This window comes from Rhinopithecus roxellana, chromosome 3 (assembly GCF_007565055.1).
Source record: "Rhinopithecus roxellana isolate Shanxi Qingling chromosome 3, ASM756505v1, whole genome shotgun sequence".
NCBI lineage: Eukaryota > Metazoa > Chordata > Mammalia > Primates > Cercopithecidae > Rhinopithecus > Rhinopithecus roxellana.
Window position 1 is genome coordinate 90,813,423 of NC_044551.1, and position 14,908 is coordinate 90,828,330.

Sequence of the window (14,908 nt, forward strand, 5' to 3'; positions counted from 1 at the left end):
CACTGGTGGCTGTCTGCTGGCTGGCTCGAAGTTTGGGCCGAAGGGTGCCCAGTATATGTGCATGCAGTAAAAGTTAGTGACAGTTCTACTGGGTGTTTCATCAGTTTGCCCAATATATGTTAACTAGTACAATTATGCAAAGGGACTACCTAAATGCATAAGTAAATTGTACCATACACAATTTAATCATAGTTCATCTGAATGCAAAAATTTTGCTGACTCAGGTTAGCCGGTACTATACTCTCCCAACTTCTCCTGCTGAGACAATTTTCTTTCCTCAACACAAAAAGGTTGCAAAAACTGAAAAGCATGCAAAACAAAGAAGGGAGTTTTGTTCATTATTATATGTAAGCAGCTGCTAGCTGAGTGGTGGTCTTCTAGAGGATTCAAGTCCTGCTAAAGTTCTGGAAGTCCCAAGACTAGATGGTGATGGATATATCTTGAATGTGCCAGTAAAGAGGAGGAAACAGAAGGTTGGAAGGTGTCAGTAATTCAGGAACCACAGGCCCAAATAATCACTGATTTATTCAGTCAACAAACATGTATTAACTCCCTACTACATCTCAGATATTGCATTGGACTTTGGGGAGTTCACAATAGCTCCCCTTATTTGTGGAGTACTATGTGCTGACACTAATACTCATCATCTTTGTTGTCTCACTTTATTCTCACAATGTCCAGGTCAGGTAGTTAGCCATCTGCAATATGCAGGTGAGGAAGCCAAGAACTGGTAAGACAAATTTATGCCCCAAGGGCCAAGCCTCCGATCTGTCTGACGCCAAAGTCTCTACTCTGTACCTTAGAGCTTCACGCCACATATTACTGGCTACTCTTTGGAGAGTGGATCAGAGAGGGGTTAGTGTAGCATTTCAGATGAGGAAGCCTTGAACAAGCACAGAAGTGGAGGAATGAGACGAAAGACTCAGGTCTGGAAGCCACTCTGAAAGTGGTCTCTGTAGGACCTGGGGTTGAGTGGGTCTGGAAAGAGAGGGAAGGAGTCAGCTGAGATTTGCAGGTGTCTGGCTCAGATGAGAGGTGAATCATGGAACCTGCTCTGGGCTGAGTTGTGCCTCCCAAAACTTATGTCAAGGTCCCAGCCCCCAGTACTCCAGAATGTTACTATGCTCAAAAACGGGGTCTTTAAGTGGTTAATGAGGTTAAAATGAGGTCATTGGAGTGTGCTTTAATCCAATATGACTGCTGTCCTTATAGGAATAGGAAATTAGGGGCTGGGCACAGTGGCTCATACCTGTAATCCCAGCACTTTGGGAGACCGACAGGCAGATCACTAGGTCAGGAGATCAAGACCATCCTGGCTAACATGTCGAAACCCTGTCTCCACTAAAAATACAAAAAATTAGCTGGGTGTGGTGGCAGAAGCCTGTAGTCCCAGCTACTTGGGAGGCTGATGCAGGAGAATGGTGTGAACCCAGGAGGCGGAGCTTGCAGTGAGCTGATATTGGACCACTGTACTCTAGCCTGGGTGACAGAGGGAGACTCTGTCTCAAAAAAAAAAAAAAAAAAAAAAAAAAGAATAGGAAATTAGGAAACAGGCATGGACAGAGGGAAGACCACGTTTAGAAGACACAGGGAAAAGATGACATCTACAAGACAAGGAGAGAGGCCTCAGGAGACAACAACCCTGCCAACAGCTTCTTCTTGGACTTTCAGCCTCCAGAACTTTGAGCAAATAAATGTCTGCTGTTTAAGCACCCAGGCTGTGATACTTTGTCATGGCATCCCTAGAAAACTAATATGGGGCCCACACCCAAGATTGAAAAACAAAGAAATGAATGAAAATGGAGTAGGCTGAGCTGAAAGTACTGCAAGGAGCATTCAGCTGGAAGTGAACATCGCATCTGTGGACTAAGTCGGAGCTGAGACCAGATCTGTGAATGGTCCTCAGTAGGCGGGTATGGTGTGAGGCAGGGGAGTTAAAATTTTAGAACAGAAAAAAAAGTGTAATATGTATACACCATGGACTACTACTCAGCTATAAAAAGGAACAAAATAATGTATTTTGCATCAACTTGGAAGGAGCTGGAGATCATTATTCTGAGTGGAGTAATTCAAGAATGGAAAACCAAATATCGTATGTTCTTACTTGTAAGTGGGAGCTAAGCTATGAGGATGCAAAGGCATAATAATGATATAGTGGTCTTTCGGGACTTGTGGGGAAGGTTGGCAGTGGAGTGGGGGATAAAAGACTATATACGGGGTACAGTGTACACTGCTCGGGTGAAGGGTGCACTAAAATCTCAGAAATTACTACTAAATAACTTATCCATGTAACCAAAAACCACCTGTACCCCAAAAACTATTAAAATAGAAAACTAACAAAAAACAACAACAAAAAACTTCGGAATAGATGGGAATCCAAGAGGAGCATGTGGAATGAGAAGAGTAGGCAGAAGGAAGGGATTGAGGACAGAATTCTCAGCGATAAACAAAGCTTAAAGACCAGCTGAAGGAAAATTGTCAAGGACAGGACAGGCACTCAAGCCACAGGGTGCACCAGCTACGTATGGTGCGGCACAAACATTCTGTAAAAGAAACTTCGAGGCAACAATGTCATCCTTCCAATAAGATAGTTAAGGTAATGGCTGGAAATTGGTCCTCAAATAATGTAACTAGACACTGTGGGACTGGGGAGAACCACCGCAGCACCACATGGTGGGATGCAGAGGGCAGAGAAGATGTGAATTGCCTGAAGCTGAGGGCTTAAGAATGCTGTCCTCGATAAGGCCAGCCAATAATGGAGGGCAAGTGATGGGGCAGGGACTTACCCTCCATTCCTCCTGTTTCTGCTGAGAGAAAATTTCCACTGCATGGCCACCAAAGCAGGAAGTCCTACCCTTTTACCACCCCGTTGTAGCCTCCTTCTGGAAGAAGTCCAGCTCTCAAATTTGATTTTGCTGACTTGGTTGAAAGCTCAAGGGAAAAATCTGAAAGGGTCATTTAAGGGGTCCTTAAAATCACCACGTGAAATTGGAGCACTCTTGGACACGGCAGAACTCAGGGTGTTTGGTTTTAGCTTGTTGGGTTTTCTTTGTTTTTGTCTTATTTAAGAGAAAAGACATCTGATCATTTTTCTGAAATCATGAGTCATCATTAGAAAGGAAGAAATATGAGGTTATGGTGAAAAGAAAGATAATGGATAAGGCGGCAATATTTTCCAAAAAATGAAAATTACTCCAGAACACAGCAGAAAGAATCAGCTACAGAACCCGAGTGACAAGAAAAGGTAAGTTTGAGGACTTACTGGGAAAAATCCTTTAGAACCTAACGTTTCTCTATAATGTAGGAGGAAAGATAAACCCACTGAGAATCCCTGGGAGAGGCTGGGAGAGGACTGGAGTAGGGGTAGTTGCAAGGGGAGAGGACAGGAACTGGGGTGCTTAGACCTTTAGGGAGCTGCTCTGAGGGCCTCACTGAGGACAGAGGCTCTACCTTTTCTGCTGCCCTTTCCACCACAGGGTGATTCTCTCTAGCACCCCAGTGTTTAAGAGACACAGAAGCCAAGGGGTGGGCCCCTCTGGGGCTGGATTTGGTGGGAGTCAATGCAGGCGGGCAGGAGGGTAAGGAGAAGTAAAGGAGGAAGACCTGAGACAAGGGGGTCTGGCAAAGAACAGATGGATGCAAAGCATGTGTCCTAGTTAGGCCAGGGAGGATAAATGTCCCTGTGTTCAGACTCAGCAGGAGATGGAAGCAGAACCTAGTGTGGTTAGAGGCCAGAATCCATCCTGGATGGAGGGTCAATCAGAGAAGCAAATCAGGGCCAACCGGAAGTGGAAATTGTATCTCAGGGTTGAGCAGTGGCAGAAAGTGCCCTAACAAAACACAGGAGAGATATGAAGACAGCACTTCTATGCAATCAGTCAGGGTCCTCAGGCAGGGCTCTTGGTTTTCTACCCTAGGAGAGAGGGTCTTCCCAATGCAGGCCAGGGAAGGACAGTGCGGGAGGGTGGTGGAAATGCTGCTTTCCTGAGAAATGCAGGCTATTCATTGTCATGCAAATTGTGCTGCTCTTATGGCCTGAGTGGTAGAGCCAGCACATTTACCTCTGAATTACTTTCAGTGTCTGCGGTTATCAGATCTTAGAAATGAACAGCAGAATGTTTTAGGAATCCGAAACACTAATTTCTTTGTAAATCAAGTGACAGTGTTTTGCCTACCACGACTGTGATCAACACTGTCTCAGTTCTTCCATTGCCTGAATGGCAACACATGACTCTCCAATGGAAAAGGAGAATTTACAGATGCTGACAACCAGGGATTTGACAGATACTGAGCACCTGATCAGCTGGTGGTCACTCAGTCACATGTAAGAAGGCGGCTAGTGTTTATAACTCATGCTATGATCTGAATTGTTTTTCCAGGATATTCTTCAAGTGTCACTTTGGGAAAAGAGAGGGTACTCCCAATTGCTTTTTACTTTGCTTCTGGCAAATTCTAATTACAAAGCCTTTATTGGGATAGGGATTCTTGATTTTTAAGTGGAAACTTCTCGGCCAGTCAGAATCAACAAACAAATGGAAAGAAGAACTTGAAGCTGCACAGATGAAAGTTTCGGGGCCAAAAGGGGATCATCCATATAGAATCAACTGATTCTGTTGAAGCCAGTTCAACAGAAATGATGTTAATGAGAGAATCTAGTTAGTGCTTCAGTTTGGGAAAACAATTCATGTTTTCCTTTGGAAGCAATTCGGTTTAATTGAGAAAGTTAATAATGAGGACATCCTTTTTTTTCTACAGGACAGTCTTTTAAAGGCAAACTCTGATGGTTAGGTTGACTGTATTATTTGGCAAAATCTTTGCATTGAATATATGTACATGTATTCATGGTTCTGCATATGTGATGAGTCTAAAGCAGTGGTTCTCAACTAGAGTTAATTCCCCCCTCCCAGTGAGTACTGAAAAATTGCTGAAAACATTTTTTGTTGTTACAAGTGGGCAGAGGAGGATGCTACTGGCCTATAATGAGTATAGGTTGAAAATGCCAAGGACAAGACCGCCCATCCCACAGCTAAGAACAATTTGGCCCAAAACATCACTAGTGCTGAGGTTGAGAAACTCTGGTCGGCCAGGCGCGGTGGCTCAAGCCTGTAATCCCAGCACTTTGGGAGGCCGAGATGGGCGGATCACGAGGTCAGGAGTTTGAGACCATCCTGGCTAACACGGTGAAACCCCGTCTCTACTGAAAAATACAAAAAAAAAGCTAGCCGGGCGAGGTGGCGGGCGCCTGTAGTCCCAGCTACTCGGGAGGCTGAGGCAGGAGAATGGCGTAAACCCGGGAGGCGGAGCTTGCAGTGAGCTGAGATCCGGCCACTGCACTCCAGCCTGGGCGACAGAGCAAGACTCCGTCTCAAAAAAAAAAAAAAGAAAAAGAGAAACTCTGGTCTACATAATTAGCCGGTATGTGGCAAAAGTCTACTCACTCTCAAGATTTCACCTTTGTACAAATTATCAAATAAATGCTTGGGGCAATGGATTATGCATAGTACATATACATCGCCTTTGTAGGTGAATGTGTATGTGTGTGTGTGTGACCACACTCACACAGGAATGCACAGATATAGAGAGGGATGCATTTCAGCTGATACACATCAGGACTTTGTACACAGTGAACCTCAATTTGGATGGTTATCACCATCTTCTGATTGCTTAGTGAGCAAGTGACCAAGTTCTGGCCCAGAACTGAAAGAAGCCTTCTAAGGGTTTCTGGTTTCTTTAAAAAGAGATATACAGATGAAAAGCGGACAGGGATGTAGCTCTTCTTTGAGTGGACATTGCCACATGTGGATGCAATACCTGAAATGGCAGCAACAATTTTGCAACCACAAGCAGAGATGGCCTGAGGGCCCATCTGCCAGACTGTGGATGGCAGAGACTGCAGTGAATACTTGCCTCCTTATTAACTCCTGAGCCACTAAATGAATAAACCCTGATGATGCCTCCTACTAACTTCTAAGTATGTGAGTTGATACATTTCTTACATTTTTAATTGCCAAACTTTTTGGAGTTACCTATAGACAAACAAATTCTTTTATACAGGGGCTGAAAATTACATGCCATGTTAGTAATTTCCATTTCTAGACACATAAAAAGGAAGTTAAGAAGTAATGCACAGAACTCTACACATATCTATGACAAGCTGTCAACTTTTGTAGACATTAAACAACAATATAGAAAAAAAAACTCAGCTAGCTTCTATAAGTGGTCATATCAACATTAGCCATATTATCATGGTCTGGGGGGTTGGAAGTTACACTTCTCTTCCAAATACTAAATACCCATATGATGTCCTTTTTATCATTAGTCCTGAACAAGCTACACTTTGATTTCTTTAGAAGATGAAGAATTCATTTTTATTTAGAGTGTTGTTGTTTGCTTTTGAGCACCAAATCACCAGGAATCAAAAACAAATGAGGTGGGAAAGAAGGAGTGACGGAAGGCTTACCATTGAGCCATTTGGAGTTGTACTGTGCTGTGCGGAGAGGAGGTAAAATGCCCAGGCTTCGGTAAATGGCAGGATCACGTCCTGGAAAATCCATGGCTGTAGCAGCATAGAGCTCCCCACCAGCTGTGAGGAGCGCTGTGGAATTGTGCTGGGGACTGTAGGGACAGCGGGCCATGCCACTGATCTGATCGTGGATCTCAGTCAGGTTGCTCAACTGTGGGGGAAGATGAGGTGAAAAGCAGTTATCTCTGCACAAGCCCCTTTAGTGATGCTTATGGATCACATCCACCATAATCACAGTGATGCTTGTGTAACAGCCTCTCTGGGGCTCATGGGGAGAGATGACCCACTTTTACACTCCAGCTGATGAAAACAGCCTGCTCCACTCACGGTAAGAGAGTCCCTCAATCAGTCTCTTTCTCATCACTTTAGTTTACTGAACCTCATACCACTGAATACTCACAAAATAAGATATAAGATCATTGTATATATGCCTTTGATTTATAATGCACAAGTATTGCATACTTTTCCACTTTAATTTAAAAACCAGTGTCAATATTTACAGAAATAGGATCACAATAAAGAATTACGTATAATTGCCTGGGCGCAGTGCCTCACGCCTATAATCCCAGCACTTTGGGAGGCTGAGGAGGGCAGATCACGAGGTCAGGAAATCGAGACCATTCTGGTTAACACAGTGAAACCCCATCTCTACTAAAAACAAAACAAAACAAAACAAAACAAAAATTAGCTAGACATAGTGGAATGCTCCTATAGTCCCCACTACTCGGGAGGCTGAGGCAGGAGAATCACTTGAACCTAGGAGGCGGAGGTTGCAGTGAGCCAAGATCACGCCACTGCACTCCAGCCTGGGAGACAGAGCAAGACTCTGCCTCAAAAAAAAAAAAAAAAAAAAAAAAAAAAAAAAAAAAAAAAAAAAAAAAAGAATTATGTATAAATCTATCAATATATAAGTGAACCAAAATATAATGAATAGCCCCGAAAAATGTGTTCACAGGTAAGGATGTGTGGATATTAAACACTACGTGGCCCACATTTTCAATACTTTCTTTCCCTTTTTTTTTTTTTTTTTTTTTTCAGTTTTCAGAGAGATATCCAAGTGTCTTGAAGTCATTTCATATGAATCCAGTTTCCCAAATGCTGGATTCCCAACAAATCATTGAAAGAGAAAAGCTCTTGGGTACTGGTGGATTTTTAGCTCAATTCAGTTCTTGGTTCTCGCCTGAGAGGTATTGGAGCAGAAGGGTCAGGGCCAGTAGGTACAGGCACTCTGCTGTTCTGCTATGAGATGTGTACCCAGGTAAGTTCCCTCAGCTCTTTATGTCTCAGGTTCTTCTTTCATAAAATGGAGCCCCAAAGAGTAGCGATCTTGTGGGGAGATGTTGAGGACTGAACCATGGCACTGGTGAAAGCGTTTCAGGGCAGGGTGCGGCACCTAGAGAGCTCCCTGAGCTTCACACCCCTTGTCATCCATCTCCTCCCTTCATTTCCAATAACTGAATGCTAACCTGAAATCATGAACTGTAAAAGCAGATGGTCAATTAAGGTCTTGAAAAAGTTGTGCAACCAGGGAATGAACATATTTCTTCATGATATTCCCAGAGGAAGATTGCATTTATACCTGAATTAGGAAGATTCTACGTGTGTTCTACTGACCCTGCCATGCTACTGCTATATTGTGTGCAGCTCAAAATTACTCTGTCAATGATTGCCAGGTTAAAGACAAGAAAGAGGGTCAGTTATAACTGGACTTTGCCTAGGGTTCAATTTCTTAGTTTGCTTATTTTTTTTACATACTTCTTATCCAATTTGTAGGTTAATTTTTTCTTCCCTAGGATTGTGATTTTAGACCATCTTAATAATTTTAGTAAATGTAAATAACAGTAACAGTATCTCTACCATAAAGCAGAATTAGACATCAAAGAATATGTTTAGGATTAATGTTTAAAGTCACTGGTGAGAAAAATGCTGGTTGAAATAATTTAGAAACATATTTAAGTTTAATTATATAAGTTATAATTATTTCCAGTTATTTATCTAATTGATGGTCCTGATTAGAAACACATCAATAAATCAAATATTTATTCAATTTGACAAAAAGTGCTTTTGAATTAAACAGCAACACCTTGGTGTATAGAAATTCATTTAAAACTAATATTTTAATACAATGTTTGACCTCTTCTGATATTAAATTCTTTTGAGGCACAAAAGGAAGCCATACCGAGCGGTTGGTGCAGACAGGTGTGAATGCATTGGTCCCACAGGTGAATAACCGGTCGCCACCCACCAGAAGCACCCGGATGTAGTTCTGACATTCCTCCTGAGGGAAAAAAATATATATATATACACATATATATGTGTGTGTGTATATATACACATATATATATAATGAAAAACACGCTAACAAAGTCTAAGCACAAGAAGAATGGTGAGAATGAATACATTTTATCTAATAAATATGTAAACCATTAATAAAATGTAAACCATTAAAAAAAAAACCTTTCAGATATTGACGAAAAAATAACAACAGAGTTATGAAACAATTTGATTTTTATCAAATAAATTTACTTGCTGTATCTGCATCTTGTTTGATAAAGAATATGAAGATAAACACAAGTTCAATTAAATTCTCAAAGCATGCATCTAATTTTGACAGAACTGATTTCATTTTGAATTGTGTCTGATAGTAGCACAAACACTAAATGGCCTTGGACGGCTATTAGGAAAATAAATAAAAGGAACCTATTAGATACCACTCGTAAAACAGTGCCTTGGAAGACTTCTTCAGGACTTTGAGAAAATGCTGCAAGTGCTTCTTGATCAGAAGGTCACACGAGAAACTCGGTATGCAAACTGGAACAAATTTTACTTTATGGGATGAAACTGCATATTTTAAATACAGAGCAAGTATCTATATGCATTTTTAATTCATTGATTGAAAAGTGAAAATATGCTTAATGAGGAAAAGATGTTCGAAACATTCGGGACAAAACCCTAGGCTGAGGGATACTCCAAGAATGGAGTATTTTTGTGGTTACCAATGTTCTTAGAAAACCCTGGGTATGGTAATAGCAGTGATGGACATGTGAGCTGGAGAGCTCCTCATTTATTCAGCAAGCATCCACTGAGTAGCTCCTCTTTGGTAGTCACTGGGGTAGAAGTCCCAATCCAGGCCCCTGGCAGAAAAATACAGGTTCATGACAATGACCACAGAGCTGTCCATGCGCTCTAATGAGCACACACGGAAGAATAGCATATTACGTAGCTCCAAAGGAATAGGGAAGGGAAGAGGTGTACAGAGGCTTCCTGAAAGAGCTGACAACTAAGTGGTAAATAAAGTGAAAGATTTAGTGAGGCTTCCTGGACGGGGTGCTTGTAGGACACCTGTCGGACTTTACTGAGCAAAGGAGGGAAAAGACTCCCCACGCAAAAGGAGCAGACTGTGCCAAGGTGTCATGGCTAGAGAAAGCAAGGTGCTCTCACTGTGTACAGAGGAGCTCACACAGAAGCCGAGGAGCCTGAAACAGGCCAGGTGTGCGCAGGTAGTGAGTTCACACGTTACTCCGAATGTGAAAGGAGCCATGAAATGTTTTGACTGCGTGAAGTATTGATGAGTTCTCGTGTTTTATCACTGAAGAAGCACTCAGACACCAATTTGCAAGAGTCAAGCTGAAGATAGAAGCCTGGAGTCAGGAAGCCAAGGAGGAAGTCACTTCCATAACTCAGGCTTTTGTCATTTCGTACCTAGATCAAGGTGGTAGGTGTGAAAGGACAAACCCAAAATAGCGAGTCGACTGCACGCAATGGCAAATGAATGATGCATGAGGCATGAAAGATGCTGCATGATAACATGATGATTTGAATCACATCATGCTGGAAATCAGGGGAATCTGGATGTAACGGTATAGCTCACCTTCTCTTCAATCAAATGGACCCTCATTCTAGATGAAAGTGTTAATTTCCCATAACTCAGTCTACTGCATAGCAGTGATACAGTGGCAAAGCATAGTGCTAATTTTTGTATTTTCTTTACTAGAGACAGGGTTCTATCATGCTGCCCAGGCTGGTCTCGAACTCCTGGGCTCAAATGATCCTCCTACCTTGACCTCCCAGAAGTGTTGGGATCACAGGTGTCAGCACCGCTCCTGGCTCAGATTGGCTTTCTAAATGTAAAGTGAAACACCAAGGGTGGCTTATTCTCCTAACATTCTTCCTAACAGTAATAGTAATCACTTATCATTGGAAGCTGAACTGAGGAAGACAGAAAACAACCACAAAGATCGAAGTAGACTTCAGAAGAATTACCAAATGCTTGTAAAGAGTAGACAGTGAATCTGTAACTGAGAAAGGTACAACAGAGGTGGGAGGCTTGTCTTGTTCCCTTTTGTCTTTATTCCTGGGGAAAGGTCAGGAGAGTTCTAAAGTGAAACAACAAAACAAAAGACTTCAAAGAACGACAGAGTTCCTCCTTCCCAGGCTGAAGAGAACACAGGCAGGCCAGGGAAGAAACCAGAGGGTTACAGGAGCCTGTAAAGACAGGCAGAGTGAGGAAAAAAGAAGGAAGCCTTTGCCTGTCAGAGGAAACCCACAAAGACATCTCCCAGAACACAGGACAGAGCAAGCTGATGGATTTAATGGATGACACAGACTTGTTAATGACACCATCATAAGGACTGGAATGGAAAATTACAAACATTATACAAGGGTGGGGATTTTGTTTGGTTTTTGCTGTTGCTTTTGGAACTCTTTTAAAAGCAAGGCAAGATGTAAAAGAACTTTTACTTTAAAAAAAAAAAAAAAAAAAAAAAAAACAAAGCAAGAGCTTGCTACAAGGTAAACCACAAACAACATGGGCAAGGGTAAGTTGTTCCAGGAGAATCATCTGGATTGAAATGCGATTTCACAGCAGAGTTCTACAGCCCTGGTGAAGAGAAAGCAAGGGCCTCCAGTCAATTACGGAAAGGAGAATAACCAAGATATCAAATATGGTGTTTACGTTAATTTCCCAAAGGAAGAACAAAGTGCAAACAAGACTGTAGGTTGTTTTCTTTGGTTTTTGTTTTTTGAGACAAGGACTCACTCTGTTGTTGCCCAGGCTGGGGTGCAGTGGCTTAATCACAGTTCACTGCAGCCTCGACTACTTGGGCTCCAGTGAGCCTCTCACCTCTGTCTCCCAAGTAGCTTGGATTACACGTGTATGCCACCACCTCTGGCTATTTTTTTTTTTTTTTTTTTTTTTTTGTAGAGACAAGGACTCATTATATTGCCCAGGCTGGTCTCGAACTCCTGAGCTCAAGGGATCCTCCTGCCTTGTCCTCCCAAAGTGCTGGAATTGCAGGCATGAGCCACAGTGCCCGGCAACTGCAGGTTGTTAACATCCCTGCTGACCATTCTCAAGCTTGATGAAGAACCGGCATGTTGGTCAGGATGTGTGATAACCATGGTAACCATGGTGCAGCAGTTTGCCAGGGAGGGGCAGGACACCAACTGACAGTGTCAGAAAATCAGATAAAAAGTAAATGAGGAAAGGGACAGAATTATTTCAATGAGGGCAGAGAATGAAAGAGCATGTTCGGATCATCAAGACCATGTGAGAATACATGAAGACACTGGCTCTATTATTGGTGATGAGCCACATCGCCACGTGTCACTGGTGTGCTGCGCAGAACTGAGAGTGTGGAAAAAAAGGAGGAAGATGTCAGAGATCTGGATGATCGGGCAAGGAGGTCTGTGCAAAATCTTTATAAAACGATGGAAGGTGGCCCCAGCCCTATGGAACTCAGAGGAGCCTGTGGCAATCAGGAGCTAATGAAGGAAGGCAATAGTGTAGTTGGCCCCAGCCTTAACTAGAGGTCTGCGTTATCACCAACAATGGTAGGTGTGCTCATTCACTGAGTCCTACAGGAGTAATGTGTGGAGGTAGGTGGTATTTGAGTTTCTTCTTAACTGTCAAGAGCAGAACGCAGTCACCCAACTGACCAAGGGCATCTCACATACTTCCCCGTTCTTACTCCCTTAAAGGCATCCTCGTGCTTCATTCACAGATTGTGAATTTCAGATGTGAATTCCAAACAAATTCATTTAAAATAATAAATGTTTTAAAAAGAGAGATTGCTACAAGTTCAACTGAAACAGAATGTGAAAACACAGGGAAAAAAAAAAAGGTAGAAGTATTTAGCTTTTGAGCGGAAGATAAATTTGGGAACTGGACAGTCAATACTGTGGATAAAAGGAAATGAGTGGCTGGGCACGGTGGTTCCACACCTGTAATCCCAGCATTTTGGGAGGCCAAGGTGGCCAGATCACCTGAGGTCAGAAGTTCGAGACCAGCCGGGCCAGCATGAGACCCCCATCTCCACTAAAATTACAAAAATTATCCAGGCGTGGTAATGCATGCCTGTAATCCAATTGCTTGAACTCAGGAGGCGGAGGTTGTGGAGAGCCACTGCACTCCAGTCTGAGTGACAGAGCAAGACTCCAGAGTCTCAAAAAGAAAAAAAAAAAAGGAAATGAATAACAGTTCTAGGTTGTGTAATAATTAGTCTCCTCTTGATGGTGTTTTGAAAACTCAACTTCTCTCGCAGATCTACTGGCAACTCACTCTGCCAATCTCTGTTACAAACGTGGCCTTCCATGGGTTACCTGAACTTGCTTGAAGTACTGCTTGGAGTGACCTATTTTAAAGTAGAGTCATAATGTAGAAGTCCCTTTAGGATATTCTTTTAAAGGTTTCTCTTATAAATCACCATACTTAAATGTCTATGATTTTCCTTTTCTCATCTAAGAATTTTTTCTTCTAGCCCATTTCCATACCTTGAAAATGGGTGAAGAGGATTTAATGAGTTTTGATTTTCTAAGAAGTCATAGTGCACATCTCCAAGGCCTTGAGCAGCTTGCTGCCACATGGCTTCTAGGGTTGATAATGAGAGTCATCTGTCTACATTTTGATCACGGCAATTGAACATTAAAACGACCCATGTGGGCCTGTGATCCACAGACGGATCAACCTTTCCTTCACTTCAAGGCATTTAATAGCCAAGGTGCATGGTTGCTGACTCATAGAAAGGGCTTTTAGATGGAGACTGGCCAATACCCACTTGGTCTCAAGGACACAAGGCCCACGCCCCAGCAGAGAAAACACGTTTTAGGGCTGTTTTCTTAATGAATTAATTGGTTTTGTCATATAGCATTTCATGATTTTTTTTAAACAGGTATGTTCTGTGGATCTCTCAGGTGTCTCTTCAGCAACACCCAGCCCATCGCCCATTCCATTAATTTTAGGGAGGAAAAGATACAGGTGAGAAGCTGACAGCCTTTATGTTAATCATAGTGCTCACAATGAAAGTAATGTGTCCTCTTCATAATGTGTTATCCTTGTCAGCATCAAAGTGCTGAAGAAGAACAATTTATAGGAATTGCATGAGCCTTTCAAAGTGGAACCCACATCAGCCTAAGTCATGATGACCTGGTGACTCTTGCAAAACCATACCTAACCCAATCAGATGCATATGTGTATGTGTGTGTGTATAAAGGGTGTGTCTATATAACTGTATACATGTATTACTTGTGAATATATGCACATGCATATAACAGATGCAATATGTAGAGACAAACACACACATACATATATTAACATGCTATGTAATGTACAGTGTATCATATATAAAGTATACTATACTGTATATATGTACATACTCTATTTTCAACTGAGCTGACTTTGTGGGAAACCTTTTTGGGCACCTCAATTAAAAAAAATAAAATTAGGTGTGCATAATCTAATTTTAACCTAATGTTAGTATTTAACCTAAAGTATTCTCAATTTTTAAAGCAATTACACAAAATAAAAGCAGGGCTACAATGTGTCCCATGTATTGATTAACTCGCAGCTTTCAAAATATTGGCACTTAGGTACAAAATGTCAAGATCCAAGCCTGCACCAGCAGGTTCTCAGGTAGTACGTGTCACGAGTTTCTTCTCCTATTCACTAGGAGTTTACCTCTTTAAAAGCATTATTTGACAGCTTGGTGAACAGGAACACAGGATATGACAGGGAGAACAATATACGTAGCTCTGGATTCTAATCAAAACTCTCCCACTAACTAGCAAAATAATTCTAGGAACTTGGTGTCAAAAATCCTGAAATGAGATCATGAACAAAAACTTTTGAAAATTACAAAGTGTAATAGAAGCATACAGCAGCTCTTTCATTCCCATAATAATCAGCTGTGTTTCCTTTGTACGGTTCCTAAATGTCAGAGTGGGAAGAACGTTGGTTCAGACATAATAGCCCAACACACACAAGGAACTCTTGTTAGGTCGTGAGAGAATTGACTATTTGTGTTTAAAATAATATTTGTGTAAAAGATACTTAAATAGTTATAGAATTCAATTTTTATAATGCTATGTCCAGAAGAACTAAATACAACA

The 14,908-nt window shown here is 41.9% G+C and overlaps 1 protein-coding gene across 1 annotated transcript in view; it reads right to left on the minus strand.

Annotated features, from left to right (window-relative positions):
* Positions 1-14,908, minus strand: part of SEMA5A (semaphorin 5A) — a 306,611-nt gene that overhangs the window by 189,525 nt on the left and 102,178 nt on the right. Inside the window, exons 4-5 of the mRNA XM_030927820.1 lie at positions 8,703-8,801; positions 6,461-6,674 (exon numbers count right to left, since the gene is read on the minus strand). Of these exons, the coding sequence (XP_030783680.1) occupies positions 6,461-6,635 (175 nt within the window). The 5' untranslated portion in view covers positions 6,636-6,674; positions 8,703-8,801. The remainder of the gene's footprint in view (positions 1-6,460; positions 6,675-8,702; positions 8,802-14,908) is intronic.